This window comes from Giraffa tippelskirchi, chromosome 3 (genome assembly GCF_054371585.1).
Source record: "Giraffa tippelskirchi isolate mGirTip1 chromosome 3, T2T-mGirTip1v1.2.pri, whole genome shotgun sequence".
Taxonomy (NCBI): domain Eukaryota; kingdom Metazoa; phylum Chordata; class Mammalia; order Artiodactyla; family Giraffidae; genus Giraffa; species Giraffa tippelskirchi.
In genome coordinates, this window is record NC_137277.1 from 85,939,078 (window position 1) to 85,960,543 (window position 21,466).

General features: G+C 42.3%; 1 protein-coding gene across 17 annotated transcripts in view; it reads right to left on the minus strand.

The window, feature by feature from the left end:
* Positions 1–21,466, minus strand: part of RAPGEF4 (Rap guanine nucleotide exchange factor 4) — a 318,142-nt gene that overhangs the window by 144,502 nt on the left and 152,174 nt on the right. For 7 of the 17 annotated variants that reach the window (XM_081584651.1, XM_081584649.1, XM_081584653.1 and 4 more), the window contains one exon: positions 3,653–3,725. In XM_081584651.1, coding sequence (XP_081440777.1) covers positions 3,653–3,725 — 73 coding nt within the window. Of the gene's footprint in view, positions 1–3,629; positions 3,726–21,466 lie in introns of all 17 variants that reach the window. The other 10 variants (XM_081584665.1, XM_081584661.1, XM_081584662.1 and 7 more) reach the window with 2 other exon arrangements.

Below are 21,466 nucleotides of genomic sequence, written 5' to 3' on the forward strand. Positions count from 1 at the left end.
GCAAACTACCTCACACCATTCCAGGGATCTGAACTTGGGGGCAAGTTGCACATAAAAACCACCAGCACACAATTTTTATTTTGGGCATAGCCAACTCTTGCTACTTTCAAGTCAGGTGTGAGCACAGCAATGGCTGTTTCCAGGGATGTCTCAATCTTCTTAGCAAATAAGTTAATCATTCATCCATTTACTCATTTACAAACATTGACTCAGACGGTAAAGAATCTGCCTGCAAGGTGGGAGACCTGGGTTCAGTCCCTGGGTTGGGAAGATCCCCTGAAGAAGGGAACAGCTACCCACTCCAGTATTCTGGCCTGGAAAATTCCACGGACAGAGGAGCCTGGTGGGCTACAGTCCATGGGGCCGCAAAAAGTTGGACAGAACTGAGCAACTAACACTTACTCACTCAATGTTTTTAATAAGGAGCCACACAGGACTTAAAATATTGGCATTAAAAGCACCAAGCACCCATCCTAATAGGCAGCAGTAAGCAGGAGAGGGAAGAAAGGAATAGATTACTAGGAAACATACCCTAATTGAACTTTGACCCCCATAGTATCAGGACATTAAAGCTCTAACAGAAAACAAGGGGATGGAGAGGGTTGTCCTCTCAAGCAGAGAGTATTAATGAACATGTTTGCCATCACGTCTCAGATCTCTCAGAAAGAGTAAGGGTATCCCAATGTCAGCACTCAGAAATTCATCTTGAATCCATGTAGCCATTTATCCCTCCACCCATCCAACATATTAAAAAGACTAGATTTCACAGAATGAGGAGATACAGGGTTGTAACAGAAGCTTACTTTCTAGGAGGTTTAATAAGACAAATGCAGTTGTACAAATCATCATATTGGACTGGATAGAAATTAGGGTATCTGTAGAGAAATAATATTGAAAAGGTGATCTCAGGCCATGTAGAAACCTGAAAGTTGGGCTAAGGCATTAGCAGTCTTCGAGTTTCACTTTCTATGACTGGCAGTGGGCCATCATTAAAGGTTCAGAGCAACAGAGTGATATGAACAAGAAAAACAAAGGAAGGGACTTTTCAAAATTAAAAGACATTTAAGATATAGAAACTGGAGACAATGACATGGGTCCCTGATTGAAGTCCAAAGACATTCAGTTGGGGAAACCTGGACTTGGATTCAGTGGGGGCTGTTACTAAGGAAAATCATACTAGCAGTTGGGTGTGATAATGGTGTGGTTTTTGCATGGAAAAGTCTACATTTTTAAAAATATCTGCTGAAATATATATATGACTAGAAGAAGAAAATATGGCAAAATGATTATATGAAAATACCTATCAAGTTAATAATAATCACATTCAAGTATTAAAGTTTAATATTAATTAAATCAAAGAGATGAAAATACAGGTGCTAACTATATCATCCTGCTATGTTTGAAATTTGTCATAATAAAAAGTAAATTGAAAAAGTTCTGTGTAAGTCAGGTGTAGGGTAAACCAAGGGTGAAATAATGACGATTCACAGCCATTGAGCCATCTTTGCTCTCAGGTCAAGGGGGATGAGGCCCTCAGCCAGGGGGCTGCAGCAGGGAGAGAAAGGAAAGAGTATGAGCACTATAGAGGAAGGAGCAAGGGATGGACCAGTGATTAACCTCAGTGGGTGGAAGTGAGAGAAGGGAGGGCTCCAAAACAGTGGAGGCCTAGCACCTGGTATGGGAGGACAGTGAAGTTATGAATGGAAATAGGCTTTCAGCAGGATGGTTTGTGGGAATCACCGCGTGCTCCATTATCGACACTGTTAGTGCATGAGACCAGCAGGACGATCTGGTGGAAAGAAAACCAGTAGTCATTTGGAAAGTTAGGCTGCCTTTTGTAAGACTCAAATGGAGGTACTGGTTTCAGGAAGGATCTGTATCAGTTGCAAGAAAGGATGCAACAATCGAGGGGAGAGTATAGAGAAAAACAGAAAAACAGCCAAGGCCGGACTTGAGTAGTGACTGAATTTCCACATGAGGGGAAGAAGTACCCATGAAAGAGACCAAAATACAAGCGGCCAGAGAGACGTGAGAAAACCAGGATAACTCAGTGGAGCATGGGACCCAAGGGAGAATGGAGACTGAACATGGAAACTCTTACTCAGTCATAGAGAATGGGGAATAGTAATGACTGAGTCTGGTTATTAGTTGGTCACTGGAGAATTTAGATGGTTCAAGTCGGAAGTCAGACTTTGAAGGGTTAAAGAGTCACTGGTGTTGAGAAAATAGTAGCTCACATCATTTGGGTTCTTATTATACGTCCAGTGCCCTTTTAAATGGAGATTCCTAGGTGGGGCGATGTTAAGAATCTGCCTGCTGAAACAGGAGATGTGGGTTTGATCCCTGGGTCGGGAAGATCCCCTGCAGGAGGGAATAGCAACCCACTCCTGTATTCTTGCTGGGAAAATCCCATGGATGGAGGAGCCTGCTGGGCTACAAACCATGGGGTTGCAAAGACTTGGAAGTGACTGAGCACACACACATGCACCCTTCTAAACACTCTATGCGTGCGCTTCTTTCAGTCTTCAAAACAATCCTATGAGGAAACTGAGGCACAGAGACATTAAGTGCCTTGCCAGAAGCCACACAGCTAGGAAACAGCACAACTGGGATTTCTGACTTGGTTACTGATCATCCCTAGATCAGCCAGAAGAGAAAAATCAAGAACAGGAGAAGAAATGAAAGGAAAGAAAGACCTGTCCTCCAACATCCGCCTCTCCAAGGACAGAAGAGAAACTGATGAGAATGCACAGGCTGCCCAGAAACATGAAACAGAGGGAAAGGGAGCTCACTTCAGATCCTGATCAAGTGAGAAGAAGGGTCACCTGTAGAGAGTGATCAGTTTGAGCGAGAGAGTGGGAATTCAAGGAGGTATTCAAGAAGACATGAAGGGCGACTTTGGCTCTGAGATGCTTGGAGTGGAAGCACTGCTTGATCCATCAGTGTGTCAGCGACGAAGTGCTACAGCATCAGAAACCCCAGGGCTTGCTGCCTTGTCACACATACATGGGCAAGGGCCAAGTCAAGGGACCCAGAGCCTCAACGAGCAACTCTCAGGGATAGTACTGAGTGCTAAAAAGATGTTTCCAACATGCATGAACAGATAGACTCAGGACACAAAATTACTTTGAGTCTAGTGGGTACACATTAGGCAAGAGTATCACAGAGAAAAACTTCCTTTCTTTTATGAGCAGCCAGAGACCAGTCTCCTACAAAAGTCTCGGAATTTGAAGAGAGCACAATTTAAGAAGAATAAAGAATGATTCATGCTGCTTCTTTCCTTAGCAGCATCAAAATAAGCAAGCAGTGGGGCACTCAGGTGTCTACATGTGACTGAGATAAACACAGTTTATGAACCCCATTTTTAAAAGAGCCCCAAAACCATCCTTTAAGATAAAGGTCCTTTGAGAAAGCATGCTGAAGTTCCAACTAGCACCAGAGCATACCTCCCTCTATCAGCTAAGGCCACATAATTATGCTGTAGGAACAGTTTTTTAAAATAACCCAAGAGTGGGCTGGTGGGTCTGTTTATCCACAAAAGAGTCTGGAGACTTATTCTGTTAAGCTGGTGTTGGACATATTTTTTTTGTCACGTGAAAACACATACCACACGGCAAATTTTTAGATACAAGTGTTCATATTTTTCACTTACTGTCATTGTTAGAGCCCGTTTCCATAACACCATAAGGAGGTGCCAGAAGTCCTGCCATATACTGTCGATATTTCTGAAAGACAAGATTGTAAACTCAGTGCACAGATATTTACTCACTTTGAGCATTCATGTGTTTACATGTTAAAAAGAAGAAAAGCTGGACGTCAGTAAGCATCTGAGTCTTGTATTTATAGAGCCACGAAGCATGCTGTCTGGGCTCTGTGGCCTAAAATAAAAATGCTGTGTTCTAAAGAGGTCTTCCCTGATGAGACTGAAAGTGCCCCTGACTGGGGAGGGGGTTCTATCGCAGCCCACTCCTTAACATGCTTGTGATTGATTAACCAAACAGCGTGGGCTTTTACCTTCCCCTCCACCTCCTGCCTGGCTTCTCACTCTCTCAAACACGGGCTGAGGTTTTTGCGGAGGAAAAAGACATTCGGGTTTTATAGATGCAGATACAAATGAAAGTGCCACCTTCCTAACAGATGAATGGCACTCAATCGGCTGTCTTTCAAAGCAAAAAGAAATGCATCTCTAGAAAGTGTCTGACGTGAAAGAAGCTGATTCACTACCATTTGCCAGCTTCCTTTTCCACTGTACACCTGCCCGTTAGGTGACCTCCAAAGAACCTGTGGTATGTTGTCAAATAGAATAGTTTGGCTTCATTTAGAACTATTTGGATCCTTCTGAATCTTCTCCCTCTGACTTTTGGTCCAGACATGCTTTAAAACCTGAGGCTCAGCGATATATATTAGCGCCTGGAGTCTGTGCCGTTTTGAAGGAATAAGGCTTGGTGAGCATACAGCAAGCAGATCGAGCACCCAGTGAGAGAAAAGTGACATTTACGAAGAATGGAATATGAGTGCGAGACATCCTCTCTTCTCAGGTAATAAACACAGCCTCCTCCCCTTGCAGAATGAAAGCTGGGCAATTTTATTTGTTGCGTGGTGTCATGTATATTTATGGTTTATAATTATGATGGCACATAAATGTTAAACAGCATCAAAAGAATCAACACTTCATAATGTGCTTGTGGGTTACACAAACGTCAGCGGAAAAGACTTCATCTGTAGCAATGGGCAGCTGGCAGCATGCAGTATTTGAGCAGCCATCTGGCCCATTTGGTAGATTTGAATGGTGTTTGTAATGTAACATTGATGAGTTCTCAAAAGAGCCTTCTTCTAGTCAAGATGTGTGACTAGCTTTTTTTTTTTTTTTAATCCTTTTTTCTTCTCCTTCTGAGGCAACTATACTAACACCTGCATGCAGACATTCAAAATCATGATTTTTCTCTGCCTCTGAGTTAACTAATCACTCAAACATACCCATGGGACCAATCCATCACCCTGAATTCCTGACATTTCCTTTTGATAATTTCCTCATTCTGCTTTTCCTTTTTCTTATGATACCATGTACTCTTCTTCCTCATGAGAAAGCACTGAGCAAAGCACATTTCTGGGCATAATGTTATGCTGGACTCTGAAAAAACAGGCTCAGAGAAGGAAGATGGGGGCTAGGTTATGTTCTAAGAAGGTTCTATGACCCCCTACAACCTTTTGAGGTATTCCTCTCACTGTTAGCAACTCCATTAACAGGCTCCTGAAAGAAATAATTCATGTTAAATTAAAGGAGCAATTTTGCTTTGCTTAGAAATGTTGTTTTGGATGCAGCGAATGCATTTGTCTCGGGCACTTCAAAATCAATTTCCATGAACTCCACAGAAGCACTTTCCTGACTCCTAAGTGAACAGGACTCTGCCTTCTTTCAGCTCCATAGCATGGGGTCTACGGTTTACTCACGGAGCATGTTACCAGAGCTGTCACTCTTGGGAAGGGAAAACAGAGCAGCCATTCAGGGAGCAGAGTGTGGGCTGAGTTTCAGCATGTAGATGCACTGAGCACCTACTGTGTCCTCACTATGCCCTAGACACTGGGCTCACTGCAGAGAACGGGCAGACAAAGCCCTTTGCACTTATAAAGCATCGATCTCCTACAACAATACAGGAGTACTGTTGTACTCAGTACAGGGTACTCTGTCTTGTACATAATAGAAAATTAATATATATCTGTTGACTTTTGCAATGTGAATGGAAATTTTCATACATACATACAAATAGAATATCACACCACATACTTAACATACAGCCTCAATAACTGTTAACTCATGACTAAGGTTATTTCATCTACAATCCTATCCACTTGCCCCTTCCAGGGTTATTTTGAAGTAATTCCAGATATCATATCATTTAATCCACATATATTTCAATAGGAATCTCTAAAAGGTAAGGATTATTTTTTTTCCCCCAAAACAAAACCATAATACCACTATCTCAACTAAGAAATGTAACATCTCCATAATATCCGGTCAGGTTCAAATGGCTAATTGCTTTATATGTCATTGCTGAATTGAATTTATAAATAACTTATTAGATACATAGATGAATGGAACAGAAAAGAGTGCCCCAAAATAAACCCAGGCATACATACATGGCCACTTAATTTACAACAAATGAGCCAAGAATATACCGTGGGGAAAGGACAGACTCCTCAATAAATGGTGTCGGGCAAACTGGACCACAATCTTACACAAAAATTAACTCAAAGTGGATGAAAGTCTCAAACACAAGACCTGAAACCATAAAACTCCTGGAAGAAATCATAGGCTGTAAGCTCCTTGACATTGGTCTTGGCAACGTTTTTTTGGATTTAACACCAAATGCAAAGGCAACCAAAGCAAAAATCAGTAAGTGGGACTACATCAAACTGAAAAATATTTGCACGGCAAAGGAAACAATCAACAAATGAAAAGGCAAGCTATTAAATGGCAGAAAATGTTTACAAATCATATATCTGATAAGGGGTTAATACCCAAAATATATGAATATAAAAAATGCAGACTCATAGATACAGAGACTAGACTGGTGACTGCCAGAGGTGGAGGGTGAAGCATAGGCGAAATGGGATTTAAAACCTATTTCTGCAGAACCCTGAGCTCCTGGAGGACCATCTCAGGCAAGGCAGCACGTAAGCAGAGCCTTCAGCTCCTATAGCAACTTGAGTGTCTTCACTTTTAGCTGATATAGAATTTAGAGTTCCAAGAGTAATTTCATTTGAAAGATGACTTTTGCTTCTGAAAAGTAAAAGTCTACAAACCACAAGATTAAATAATCTTTAAACTCCTAGCCAGAAAGATGCCGTTTAGAGAAGGCATTTCTTCTTCCATGAGGAAATCAACAAAGACCAAATTAGGATTTGCCTATGAAGTGTTGGGGGGGAGAGGAATAAATTGGGAGATTTGGGACTGACATATACATACCACTATATATAAAACAGATCACTAATAAGGACTTACTGTAGAGCACAGGGAATGCTACTCAATACTCCGTAATGGCCTATATGGGACAAGAATCTAAAAAAGAGTGGATATATGTATATGTATAATGGATTCACTTTTCTGCACAGCATAAACTAATACAACATTGTAAATCAACTATACTACAAATTTAAAAAAAAGGAAAAAAAGAGATTCTATTCTCTGTTAGACATCTATGGTTATAGACTGGCCAAAGGACAAGTTACCAACAGAACCGAAAGAATTAAGAATTTAACTAAGATGCATCATAGTGCAATGCTGACCTTCTCCAAGTGAGGTATATAGACCCCCAGTGTAGCACCCAGCAGGACAAGAGGGGATGTGACAGGGGTTAACAGAAGCTCTTCCTAGAGCTTAAATTTTATTTTATGTCAAGCAGTTGAAAGGACTACTTTTATATTATGGAGCAGAAAACTAAATTTGCATACATTTTAAAGATTAAAGCATGCAACTTCAAAGAAATTTGAGCTTGCTGCTGGCTGCTTCTAGCTACAAAGGGTCTAGACCCGGGGCATTATGTATTGATTTCCTCTACATTCAGAGAACTTCAGTGGAAAAACCCAAGTGCCTCTAATGTAATGGAAAGCGTGCAGATGCTGGAATGACACAAGAACGGAGTCAATTCTGATTCTGCCACATGCTACCTACGTGAACTTAAGTAAGTTACCTCAGTTTCCTGGATAAGGAACTTGGGATAATATTAGCTGTCTTTCAGGGCCACTGTGAGGATGAGAAATAAACTCTAAAGAAGTGCCCAGCATATATTAGGGACTTAATAAATGATTGCTGATGATAATAAAAATAATAATGATAATAATAATAATGAGGAGGAGGAGAAGAAACAATAAACAATCAAGAATTGATCAAACAAATCCCAATATATTTGATGATATATCCCAGGCAGAGTCTCCAGCTTTAGGGAAAAATACTCTCTAGGTGCCCTCTTATTACTGAGGCCACTGATACACACACAACATAAAGACCCATAATACATCCACTGACCTGTCTACTAAAAGGAGTTGTAAAAATAACATCTTAAAGAGTAGATGTTCTTAGGTGATTTTATAGTATACTGCCTATTTTCATACTCACATGATAAAATAGTCCAAGGAGAAAGGAAACGCACAAGGGAGTAAACCCAGAAATAACTGAACAAAAATCAGTAAAACCTTGTAGCCATCAGAAGTGTTTCTGGTTTACAAAATCTTAAAAAAAATTCTCTAAATTACAATTGGCCAGTTTCTAAGGCAAAGTCAGTGCATGGAAGAAGTCCTCAGGCTAGAGAGGGCAGAAGCCTGTCCTAGATGGAGGGAAGAGATGTGCCACTGGCTAGCTTAATGTTTTCCAAGAAAACTGAGAAAAGATAAAGTATGACAGTCTTATGAAAGTTAAAACCTGGTCCATCTCTCAGCTCCTTCACTACCCCGTCAAGGCCACTGAGCAACGATGGCTGGAAGGCTGTCAGAGCAGCCACCAGGCCAAGGGAGGCTGGGGGTAACCCAACTCTGCTCCAGAGTCTGAAGCCCCAGCCTGGGCCGCTCCCTCCCAGAGCAGGAAACACTTCTCTACACAGTGGCTCCACATGGCCCAGCTATAGCCCAGCAGCCAGATACAAAAGTTGGGTGGCATGTACTGGAGGAGCAGGCATAGTAGAGATATGTCACATTCTAAAGGCCAGTCTCAATTTGCCAAGCAGGGGACTTCCCTGGAGATCAGTGGTTAAGACTTCACCTTCCAATGCAGGGGATGCACGTTGCAACCCAGGTCAGGGAGTTAAGATCCTACAGGCAGGCCTCATGGCCAAACAAACAAAAACATAAAACAGAAGCAATATTGTCACAAATTCTATAAAGCCTTTAAAAATGGTTCACATAAAAAAAAAAAAAAAATCTTAAAAAAAAAAATTTGCCAAACAGGACTCACCGAGAATAAAGGAAGGCAGGCAGCTTGAACCCTGGCTGAATCCTCTGTGACAAGAGAAGAAGGGATCCCTGTAGGGCAGAACTCCCCACCCTGGAGGTCGAGACCTTCCTGACACACTGAGGCCTTTCCTAGATGTTCCCCGAGCTGCCCCCACTGCCAAGGCATCCAGGCTGCTGGCATGCCACTGTCACACGTTCCCAGCAGCCAGGCAGAGACCTCGGCTTCCAATACAGGGCTTTCCAGCAACTGTCCCCTTTCGCCACCAAGTCCATCTACCTAGGAGATCATCAAGTGGTAGAAAAAGCATAAATACCATCCTTAGGTTGGGATATCAGCACTAGAAAAACATGACAAACAGGAAGTCATGAGGATTATGGACAGGCCTTGCTGTAAACACCTGAGGGTAGGAAGGATGCACATGTGCTCAGAACAGGGACACACTCATGACAGCCCACGGTGGGCAGTGTCCAGGGTTGGGGAAGAACAGAGGGGACTGCATCGGTGGTGTGGGGATATGTCCTTCATCATGTACCATTCATTACATCTGTACTGCTGCTGCTGCTGCTAAGTTGCTTCAGTCGTGTCCGACTCTGTGCGACCCCATAGACAGCAGCCCACCAGGCTCCGCCGTCCCTGGGATTCTCCAGGCAAGAATACTGGAGTGGGTTGCCATTTCCTTCTCCAATGCATGAAAGGGAAAAGTGAAAGTGAAGTCGCTCAGTCGTGTCCGACTCTTCGCGACCCCATGGGCTGCAGCCCACCAGGCTCCTCCGTCCATGCGGTTTCCCAGGCAAGAGTACTGGAGTGGGGTGCCATTGCCTTCTCCGTCTAGATTCCCCCAAAGTATTAAAGCTGAGTTCATGAAATGTAATGACAAACAGGTCACCTGGACTTTATCTGAAAATATCCTGAGTATGCGGTAGAATAACTTAGAACAGGGATACAAAGTTAGGCTCCCCCCTTTGTCTGTTTCTTGGCAATAGTTATTTCTTTACAACTTTCATATGATATGTAAGGTATGGTGGGGAAATGGTCATAGCACATGACTCTAAAGTCCCAGAGATCTGGAGAACGTTTAAATGTGTGAAGCATAGTTGAGAGGGTAGAAACACAAAGCAGTTGTAAAGGGAAATCCCCCAGGAGAATTTTCCTGTTTACCCTTTTAGAGCCATACGGACTGCTTCTCTCATAGCAGGTCACTGGCTGGACCAGTTCACCTCTTATGCCAACGTATTTTGTTTCCTTGTTTCTTGATTCCTATAGCATTGACCTCACAGGGCACAAAGAACTTTCATCGCCTCTTCTTCAGTGATGTTTAATTCATCCTTTGGCTCTACTACAGCTATTTCTAAATGGAGGCAAAATTCTGCTTGCCAACTCCTGGCCATTTTAAATTCATGAGCAACCTGCAAAGAGCTATACTTTGGAGGGTGGTAATGACAACAATAGCTCTAATGGAGGAAGTTTTCCAAACCTGAATCCCTTAGGAATCCTAGAGTAAAGCTTGAGTAAGATGATACCGCAAGTGAGCAAATACAGTCTCCCTCCAAAATCTGTTTGAAATTCTCTTTCCTGCTGGCCTGTGAAGGTGCAGAGATCCTAACCAAGAGGTGGAGGGACCTCGAGTAATCTCAGGTGAGATCAGGACTGCAAAGAATACAGTTAGGCAGTCCTCGCTCAATCACAGAGATGAAGTCAGATTAGCCTGAAGGAAGGGAAGGGAAAAATGCATTCACTTCATCAGTCAAGGGGATGAGAGAGGCACAGTGGGGTCCTCATAGAGGGGTCCTCATGGGCTATGCATCTAGTGAGGGGACAGCCATTCTCATCTGATCATACAGTCATCTCAGTGCAGGAGCTAGAAGGAAAAAAGTACACTGAAAATGTGGCTGGGTGGTGGAGTGTGGGGCAAGTTCAAATATGGGGCTCAGGGCAAGGACATGGAATATGAGACTGAGGAGGCTTGGAGGTAAGAGCCAGGGGGCCTTCCAGGTAGAGAGGGAACAGGGATGGTGTGGAGGCAAAGAAGTGTGTCTGGCAAGAGAGGGGAAGTCACTGTGGACAGAGCAGTGCTCGGGCCAAACGGCGAGGCTTGGAGGCCATGATGGAGATTTGGAACATTATCCTAGTACAGCTGGAGGTGGTTTAAGTGGAGAAGTGACAAGGACAGATATGTGTTTTTAAAAGATCATTCTGGCTGCTATGTGGAGAATGGTTTTGATGGGAAAATAGAAAGGTATTAAGCCCTTAAGGAGAGGACAGGCCTGGATGTGGCCCCTCAAAGGGGCCTGAGTCTAGGGGAGAAGGAAGAGAGAGGAATGTGGACAGAGGGTGGTAAAGACCATTTGCTCCTCAAGGCCAAACAATTTCCAACTACTTAGACTTACTGATAATAAAGACTCAGATTTCTTGCTGGAGCATGCTCAACACACGTGCACTTTTAATATGACTAAAAAGTTGGGGGATTTCAGGGGACTCACTGGAATGATTATATTAATAATTATAAGTTAGTGCACACCCTGCATCTTTGAGTATTATTTAGTTAGCCATGTGATTCAGTCAGCTACTCAACTTTGACTGAGTTAGCCATAAGCTTCTCTTAGAAACATTCAAATTGAGAGGATGACACACACAGGAGGTCAATGCTACTTAATTTAGTCATAAAATAAATGGTTCTGGAGCTGTTACTACACAGGAAATCCTCCTCACCTCTCTTTTTGCTAAGCCTGAACTTACCACAGTCCATCTAATGTATAAATGAGATTATGAGCACTGTCTCTACATAGCTGTTGCCTCCTTGTTCATAGAAAAACCTACTGACTGACATTTTATTTAACCATATTTGTCTTCAAAGTGATGGATATATAGTCATTCTCAATTAAAATGATCAAGCCCAGTGCTTATGAAACTAACAAGAATATTGTAAAACATATCATGGGAACAAGCAAATTTCAAGTAAGTGTTTAAATGCTGACACAGAATTAGGATGCATCAGTCATTTAAAAACCTAAAATAAAGGATCATTTCACATAAAGTATAGCCTGAGACTGTCATAAGAACACAGAAGAAGCTACCAACATTTTGCTTTTGCTTTCTTGCTCTACAATGTACTTTATGAAGGGCAGCAGGCAGAGCAGGAAGCAGATGGTGAGAAGTGATTCGGGAGGTGCTATGGCCTGGATGCGTCCCCCTCAAATTCATACATTGAAATTCTAACACCCAACGTAATGTCGTTAGAAGGCAGGACCTGTGGGAGGTGCTTAAGTGTGAGAATGAAGGATCAGTGCTCTTCTAAGAGTTCCCTTGCACCTCCTGCCAGTGAGGATACAAGGAGTGTGCATCCTGAGAGAGGGCCCTCAGCAGAGGGCCAGCACCCTGACCTCAGACTGCCAGCCTCCACAACCGGGAAGAATAATTTTCTGTTGTTGAAAAGCCACCCCATCTGTGCTATTTTGCTATAGCAGCCCAAACAGACTAAGACAGTGGGGTAAGAGGACTTTTCCTGGCCCAAACAGATACCTGAACTTCCCAATTGAGAGGCACTTCTTTAGTTTTTGACTTTGTCCCTCAAAACTTGAAACCACTGGGTCATAGGTACTACGCATTTCTGTGCTTATTTCCTCTAGAAGCATCCACCAGCTTCCCAGCTGTCCTATCTCCTTAATCCCAATCCTACCCTGAAAGCCCAGGGGGCATACAGGATTCCAGCTTTTGCCGCATTCATGAATGGACAACCACAGTGCCTTTTTCCTCTTTCAGATGTTGATGGAGCTCCATAGCCTGGAGTCAGCCACTTCTCAGCTTCAAATATGCTAGACCTTTGGAGCCTTGGTACTTGAATTTACTTCCAACTCCTGCAGCATTCTGCTCACACACATGGTGCCTTACTTTCTCCGTCTCCCTTCACGGGCACCACTTCTATTCTGCTCCAAGTTGTGGTAAACAACCTTGAGACATCCTTGTCAATCCAACATACACTGACTGCCTATATCTGGGGAATCACGGTAATGCAGCCCTGTGTGGTTCTCGAAGCTTCCGTCTATAATGGAATATTGTACTCCTTGAATCCCTTGAGTGGTTCCTGGTTCCTGTCATCTCTCCATGTTAGATCACCCTGAACTTTTTGCTTTTAAAGAAGGGACAGGAGAAGCATGAAGATCAGTTGATGCTGATAAAACAAGACCTAAACTCAACTCATCAAAAATCTCTAAATACTAATCAATTTTGTTATTTAAAAGAACGTACAGTGGGATAGAGCAGCCGGTCTGCTCCACCAGAATTAGCACCAAAATGCACTCGTTAGTGAAAATTTAGTTTTAAGAGACCCATGTATGAATCTAGCTGGAAAAAACTGGCAGCCATATATAAATAGATGATGGTAGAAAATGATTCATTTTATATATCCAACTTATTTTTTCATAATTCTGCCTATTGCTGTTGCTTTCTAAGCCACATTTTAAAATAAGTTTGCCTTTTGATTTTGTTCTAACTACCATCTCTATCTTCCATTCTTCCTCTTTAGTATAAAAATTGTTATTACTATAAAATTTATAAAAGCATGTGCTAAAAAATTTAAACTACGTGGTTTGTAAAATGAAAAAAATGATTCTCCTCTTTCACTCCCCTCCACCTACTGACCTACCCCGCTACTGCTGAGTTAACCACTGCTGACACTCATTTCTTCTGTGGATCATAGGGTACATTACAGTTTGTCCTTTTTTTCCCTCTCCAATAATATACTTTGGATAGCTTTTTCTATCAGAACACATTTTACTATTGCTTTCTTGTTAGACACCTCATTTTTTTGGCTACACTCCCATTTAGCCCAATTGGGGGAAATCCGGAAAATATATTGAGTCTGCATTGTCAACAGATCATCTCTGAGTTTAAGGCAAAAAGATAAAGATCATATACACAGATCTTACCAAGTGGTGATTTCAGTTGTATTCTTGAAAATGAGATAGAACTGTAAAAATTTAATTCCAAGGCCAACAAATACGCAAGCATATCACTCAGAAAATGTCTTTGATCTCTCTGATGGCTTTATCTAATTGGTGTCATTATGTTGTAACTCCATTGACTGCCAACTGCATTTTTTTGTAAACTTGGCAAAGGCTTCCCATGTCATACATTTGAAGAAAAAACACTGCCTGTGCTCTCTCCCCCAAGACTGTCAGAAGAAAAAAAGAAATTTAATTAAATTTCAGTCTCTGACAGTTTAAAATAATAGAACAGAAATTATAAAACATTATGGATGGTGGCTGAATATTATTAGTGTTAAAAGGAACCAGATTTACTGATTTTGATAACAGTGTTATGGGTTATATAAGAAAATGTCCTTGTTCTATTGGAACATACCCTGAAATATTTAATATTTAGGAATAAAGGGAGTACAATGTCTCAACTTACAAATGATTCAGAAAAAAATAAAAAAGAGACAAAGAATGATAAAGCAAATGGGGCAAAATGTAAATAATTGGCAGAATTGAAACAAAAGGCTTAGGGCAATACTTCATATTATTCTGAGTATATTTAAAATAATAATAAAATTAAAAGTTTCCAAGAAACAACAAGACATCAGAGTTGAAACTATAAATGATTGCTCTCAGGGCATTTGGGGGCTTCCCTGGTGACTCAGAGGGTAAAGAATCTGCCTGCAATGCAGGGTTCGATCCCTGGGTCTGGAAGATCCCCTGGAGCAGGGAATGGCTACCCACTCCACTGTTCTTGTCTGGAGAATGCTATGGACAGAGGAATCAGGCGGGTTACAGCCCTGGGGCCACAGAGTCGGACACGACTGAGCAGGCACACTTGGTGCATTTATTCTGTCAACATCAGCCTTCCCCAACTCAGCTCAGTTACAGGCTCTGCCCCCAATTTGTAGGTCCAGTGGCCTTTGCCTCTCCCGCGGGTGGTTACCACAGTGGAAGCTCTGTCCCTACAATCTGGGAAGATCCAGAGCAGTCTAGGTATCTAGCATGTGGGGCGGAGGGGTGCGCGGGTGGAAAGAGCTACAGAATCACAGCCTTCCCCAAATCCCACCCGCTGTGCTTGGTCCCATTGCTGGGCTTTGATCCTGACTTCGTATGTGTCCATTCCTTTGCTGGGACTCAAGTCCGACTCCCAGTGAAGTCCACAGCCTGCTTGTCCTTGTCTGTCCCTTCCCTGGAAGGTATCTCTTGTCCCTTGTATCTCTAATTCTAGGCTGGAATACTGCCCAACCTTGACACACGACCCCAAGCTGCAAAGCAATCTCTTGGTCCAGTTTTTGTTTGTTCTTCCTCTGCTGGCAAACTTTTCTCCAGGCCCCAGCCACCAGACCAGAGGACCCTCTTGGTCTCAATGCCATCCTGGATCAAGGGGGACTTTTCTGGGCTCTTCGAGTAGTCATTTTGATTGCTGGCCACAACCCTCAGGGGTCAGCCTTACAGCTTCTGTACCCAGGTTTTCTGGGAAGTGCCTTCTGTTTTCCTCTTATTCTCCACACTGGGCTGTCTTGAGGCCCGAGGACACCAGCTGTTCCATCTCCAACGCAGGCAGAGCTGAGGAGTCCAACTGTCCTACACAGAGTAACCTCTGATCACACACAAACACAGGCTGATTTCTGCTGCAATCTAGAAACTCAACTTCAAATGTCAACTCTCAGAAAATAGCTACATTGGGCTTTCCTATAAATTCTCTCTCTAGCACTACAAGGAAAGAAACAACCTTTCCACCAGTCAACACAAAATCTAAACAATGATACAAGTGTGCTGTGCTTATGAAAACCCAAGGTATAAAACATGAATTTGTGTTTCCCAACACTTGTAATACGTAAATATTCTTGATTTTATTACAGGTTTAAATAAAATTCTTGATGATTTAAAAATATCTTAATTTTGCCCCAATCTATATGGGGTTTCCCTGGTAGCTCAGATAAGTAAAGAATCCGCCTGCAATGCGGGAGACCTGGGTTTGATCCCTGGGTCAGGAAGATCCTCTGGAGGGGAGCATGGCAATCCACTCCAGTATTCTTGCCTGGCGAATCCCCACAGACAGAGGAGCCTGCTGGGCTACAGTCCATGGAGTCACAAAGATTAGGCACGACTGAGCAACTAAACACAGCACATATGGACATGGTTTTTGGCTCAGACAGTAAAGACTCTGCATGCAATGCAGGAAACCCCGGGTCTGACTCCTGGGTCAGGAAGATCCCTTGGAGAAGGGAATGGCTACCCACTCCAGTATTCTTGCCTGGAGAATTCCATGGACAGAGAAGCCTGGCAGGCTACAGTCCATGGGGCCACAAAGAGTCAGACATGACTGAGTAACTAATACTTTCACAGTACTTTCATTGTATACACTGAGGTATATTTAGGTTGGGAGGGAAAAAATTAAAGCACATTGCATCAGCGATTTAGAACGATTTGGAAAGAAAACTTCAGGGGGTGGAGGGGCACCTTATTAAATATTCCTTATAAGCCTCACTGGGAGAGGAGATATTGCCAACCACTTTTCCACACAGCACACAGCTGATGTGGACAAAAAAGGATGCTTCTTCCCATAGTGAAAATGTCAAGCTGAAAATGGCACCTTTAAGGAGAGATTTGGGGACAGCCCATGAGGAGGGCAGCCAAGTGAGGGACCCTGAATCTGGACCCCAGGACCCGTAAAGAGTCTTGTCTGAACCTTCTCTGCCCACCCTCAACCCCCCACCAAATGATGACATTCTGGGTCATCTCTGCTCTTTCGTCCAAGCAGAGATGGGTCAGTCCAGCCTGTCTACATCTCAAAGAGCTGGGACTCCTGCCCAGGTGCCTCTTCATTGCACATATGGGTATAGGGAGCTGGTCAAAGGGAAGGAAATTAATCTAAAAGAAAATGCTGACTGGAGGGGGCCTGTCCAAATGGGCCCACAGAGCAATGGGGGCCTGGTGAAAGGTATGGAGTTGTTGGGGAGGGTGGAGAGAAGAAAGTACCAACAGAGTTACTCAGAGCCAAGTGATGTGGAGTGTGAGGGGGGGTGCTGGGTGGCTGGGGGGGTGCTGGGTGGCTGGTGGGGTGCACTCAGAGGTACAGGACTCAGCAACCATGCTGGACTTCCTGGCTTTCCTATGCTGACTCCAGCTCCTCCCTTCTCAAGTGTGGCCCTCCTTCCCATCTGTTTATCTATGGTGATCTCCATCTCCCTTTCAGATCTTTGTCGTGATCTTGTTTTGACATTCTTCCATCCTGATGTTTGACCTCTAAACCCCCAATCTCCTACATGGAAATCCTCTTGGCACCTACATCCCTATTCTCAGCTTGGCTCCACTTCCAGCCACTGGTTCTCCTGCTGTCCCCATCCCAAACCAGACTCCACACAGTTGGGCTCAGGTTGCTCCAACGCCCGGCTTCCAGCCTGCAGGCCCACCCCTCTGATGCTGCCAAATAACATGGTTCCTCCGAACATCTCAGCCCCAAACTTGTCACGCTGCCATTTATGCTTCTCAGCTGCAGTTGACAAGAGAGTTCTCTGCACACTGTAAAGTGCCATGCAGATGCTATTTCTGAGTATTAAATACAGCTGCTATGCCATGAAGCTAAGATACAAACTGGAGAAGGCAACTCCAAAGATGAGAATTTCTATTTAAAAGCATCCTAGAGAATGTCCACCTTCATTTCATTAGTTTACCCAAAGCAGAGTCTGCAGAGAACACTAACTGTGGTGCAGTTTGTCTTTTTGGGGTGGCAAAAATGTTCTAAAATTGATTGTGGTAATAGTACTACAACATACTAAAAGCTATTGAATTGTACACTGTAAGTGGACAAATGGTATGGTCTGTGTATTGTGTCACAATCAGTTCAGTTCAGTTGCTCAGTCGTGTCTGACTCTTTGTGACCCCATGAACCGCAGCATGCCAGGCCTCCCTGTCCATCACCAGCTCCCTGAGTCCACCCAAACCCATGTCCATTGAGTCAGTGATGCCATCCAGCCATCTCATCCTCTGTCGTCCCCTTCTCCTCCTGCCCTCAATCTTTCCCAGTATCAGGGTCTTTTCCAATGAGTCAGCTCTTCGCATCAGGTGGCCAAAGTATTGGAGTTTCAGCTTCAACATCAGTCCTTCCAATGAACAACCAGGACTGATCTCCTTTAGGATGGACTGATTGGATCTCCTTGCAGTCCAAGGGACTCTCAAGAGTCTTCTCCAACACCATAGTTCAAAAGCATCAATTCTTCGGTGCTCAGCTTTCTTTATAGTCCAACTTTCACATCCATACATGACTACTGGAAAAACCATAGCCTTGACTAGATGGACCTTTGTTGGCAAAGTAATGTCTCTGCTTTTTAATATGCTGTCTAGGTTGGTCATAATTTTCCTTCCAAGGAGTAAGCGTCTTTTAATTTCATTGCTGCAATGACCATCTGCAGTGATCTTGGAGCCCAGAAAAATAAAGTCAGCCACTGTTTCCACTGTTTCCCCATCTGTCACAATAAGGCTGCTTAAAAGAAAGAAAACCCTAAATGGTCTACAGGATGTGACCCTAACTTATCCACTATACCCACCTGGCTGTCGGAGGGAAGGATCACACAAAGATGTCATTTTCCAGAAATCCTGGGTGGGCTCTGCTGAATCATATACCCTGATTTTACCTGCATGAAACTCCAGTCTGACCATCCCTCCTGCCGGCAGCTCCCCACACAGGAACACTGCACACCAAAAGAACTGGCATGTGTAGGTTTCTTGATGCCTATAGCATGCAGAGCTATGCCTACTTTTTTTAGCATTTGATTTTTCCAAACAAAAGGAGAAATCAAGCACATAAAATCCAACAGTGAATTGATGAGCAACTTTGCATATATATAGAATTTCCAGGCAATAAAGCATGCTCTCCAACAAGCTTGTCTTTGTTTAGAGGAAAATTATGCTTTGCTTTCACACAATGCCCTCTGCCAAGCCCAGTGTGCCCTCCTAATTTAAATTAGTCTTTCAATTGTATGATTGTTTCAGAAGAAACTAATTTTCACTACACTCATTCAGGGAACTTAACCAAAACTTGCATTTTTGTTGGGAGAGGTGGCAAACCCACACAGTGAGGTTTTCTGCTTTGCCACAGTTTTAAGATTAATCATTTTTTGAATATGTATAAATATTATTTTGATTATGTGAATGGCTTTAAATAGCTGTTTATGAAAAACTCACAATACTGTAAGTCTGCAAAGAAATAAGCCTAAAATGTGAGCAAGAGAATGATACCCAAATTGCACAATTATATTCTAATTTGTAGATTATAATTCAGTGTGCCATAAAGATTTATCCTGGAAATTATGTTATCTCAAAAAGAAAGATTAAAAAACTGATTAAGATAACTTTTCTCACAAATCCTAAAACACTTCACTCCCTGGGTAATTTCATTCTGTCCTACCTCAATAAGGACATTTCAAATCAAAGACCTCAGATGGAAGGTTAATAAATCTTGACGGCTTCAATAAGCTGTTTTCTTACTGTATGTTAAATTCTGTGTGAAGTTCAGCAGTTCATATAATCTGGTATAAAATGGAGGGTTTTAAAAAAAAGTTTAGAACTTGGCTATTCAAAAAATGTCTTAATGGTATCTATTCCTCACTACTGGGATATTTCCCAGAAAGGGCTCCATTTCACTATAATTTTTTCTAAACAGAGCTATGATAGAAGGGAATACCACGACCCTGGGGAGCATGAGAAATCTGATCAACAGTGGCTTAATTTTTTTTAATTGTCATAAATATACAGCTCATTCTATAAATTCAAAATCTGGACAAGTCAATCATTCTAAATGGCTTTGGGGCAAATTCAGTTTGTTTGGTTTTTTTGGAGAAAGTGTTATTTTTATCCTTCGCCTTTCTAACTCCCTCCTTCCCTATACAAAACAAGATATTCATCTCCGAATGCCCTTGGTAGCCTAAGCATATATATCTTGGGGACAAATTACGTCAGCATAAAATTCAGAATTGGCAGTCTCAGAGAACAGAGTCAGAAGTAGGTTTGCTATTCAGAAACTTAAACCATTTTAGTGATAATTAAAATCACAGAAAATTATGAACAGGAACTCAGGAAATACACCTTTTTTGGCAAGTTCATTTAAGTCACAAATCAATACATACAGTTTAATCTCAGGTAGAACAGGCATTGTAAAGTTTCACCAAAAGCAAGGAGTAAGTGAACACTCAACTGTTGGGTAGGGGAGGCTGCAAAGGTGGAAAAAAGGTCTCAGATGCCTTAAAAAATATTCCCTGGCTCTGTTTTCTAGCAGTTGCCTGTGACAAGTTCCAAAGAGCTGAAGTTTTAATTAAATACTATGGAAAAGTAGGATGCCACATCCCTTAAAAAAAAAATCAGAGTGGCTCACAACAGGACAGGGAATCAAGAGTAAGTACTAAAAGCAGAATCCAGCTGTTGTCTCAAAAAGATTAAAAACAAAGAAGAACTGAAAACATTAAAGCAGAATGGTCGCAGGGATGCTGCCAAGGGAGCATTTAAAACAGACCCAGAAAGCAACAACAAATCGCTCCCCTCTCTGCCACCTTCCCTCACATACCAGAAGCCATAGGGAGCGCTCGAAAGAAAATTCAAAAAACACTTCTTCTGTTTGGTATACTTTGAAGATGCTCAGAGGACAAAGCATCAATCAGTCAATGAACACATAGAAAGTTTAAGACAGTTCAAGTCCAATTTTGTGATAATTATTATATAATGTTCATTGCCCACTTCAGAGGCCAAAATAGTGTGTGCAAGTGCCTAAGTAAGTAGGAGCTTCTTTCAAAAAGTTGGCACACACTGGTATAAGAAAACAGATGGCAAGACATCTATGCCATTATTTGGGGCTTCTCTGAAATGCCCCCTCGGAGCAAAGATTTCAGCACCCACCTCTCACAATGTCACAGATGAGCTTTCTCTTCTCATTAAATTTTTATTCTTGCAGTCAGTCTCAAAGCTCATGGCAGACTCAATTCCTATTCAGACTGAAATGAATGTATCATTTTTTTCCCTACTTCTCCAGAGTCACTTATACGCACTTCCAAAATAAATCTTCGGCTTTTTACAAAGTGACTCTTCTATTCTCTCTCACGGAATCCTTTTCTCTAGACGGAAGGGAAGTGGGAAGGTATAGAAGAAAAGGAAGGCAAGGAAGAAAAACGTAAGAACCAGAATTATAACCAGTATAAAGCTTAGCCCCGATTTTCAACTATAAGTCTTACAGTAAAAGGTAGTTTAAAATTTGGATTCAATACCAGCAAGTTAACTGAGGTAATACACCACATTAACAAAATGAAGAGTAAAAATCATACTCTCATCTCAACAAATGTAGAAAGAGCATTTGACAAAACTCATTATCCTTTCAAAATAAAAAACTCTCAACAAAGTGGGTATAGAGGGAACACACCTCAATATAAAGGCCATACACGACAAGTCCACAGCTAATATCATATTCAACATAAAAAGCTGAAATCTTTTCCTCTAAGATCAGAATGCCCATTCTCACCACTTTTATTTTATTAAACATGGTATTGGAAGTCCT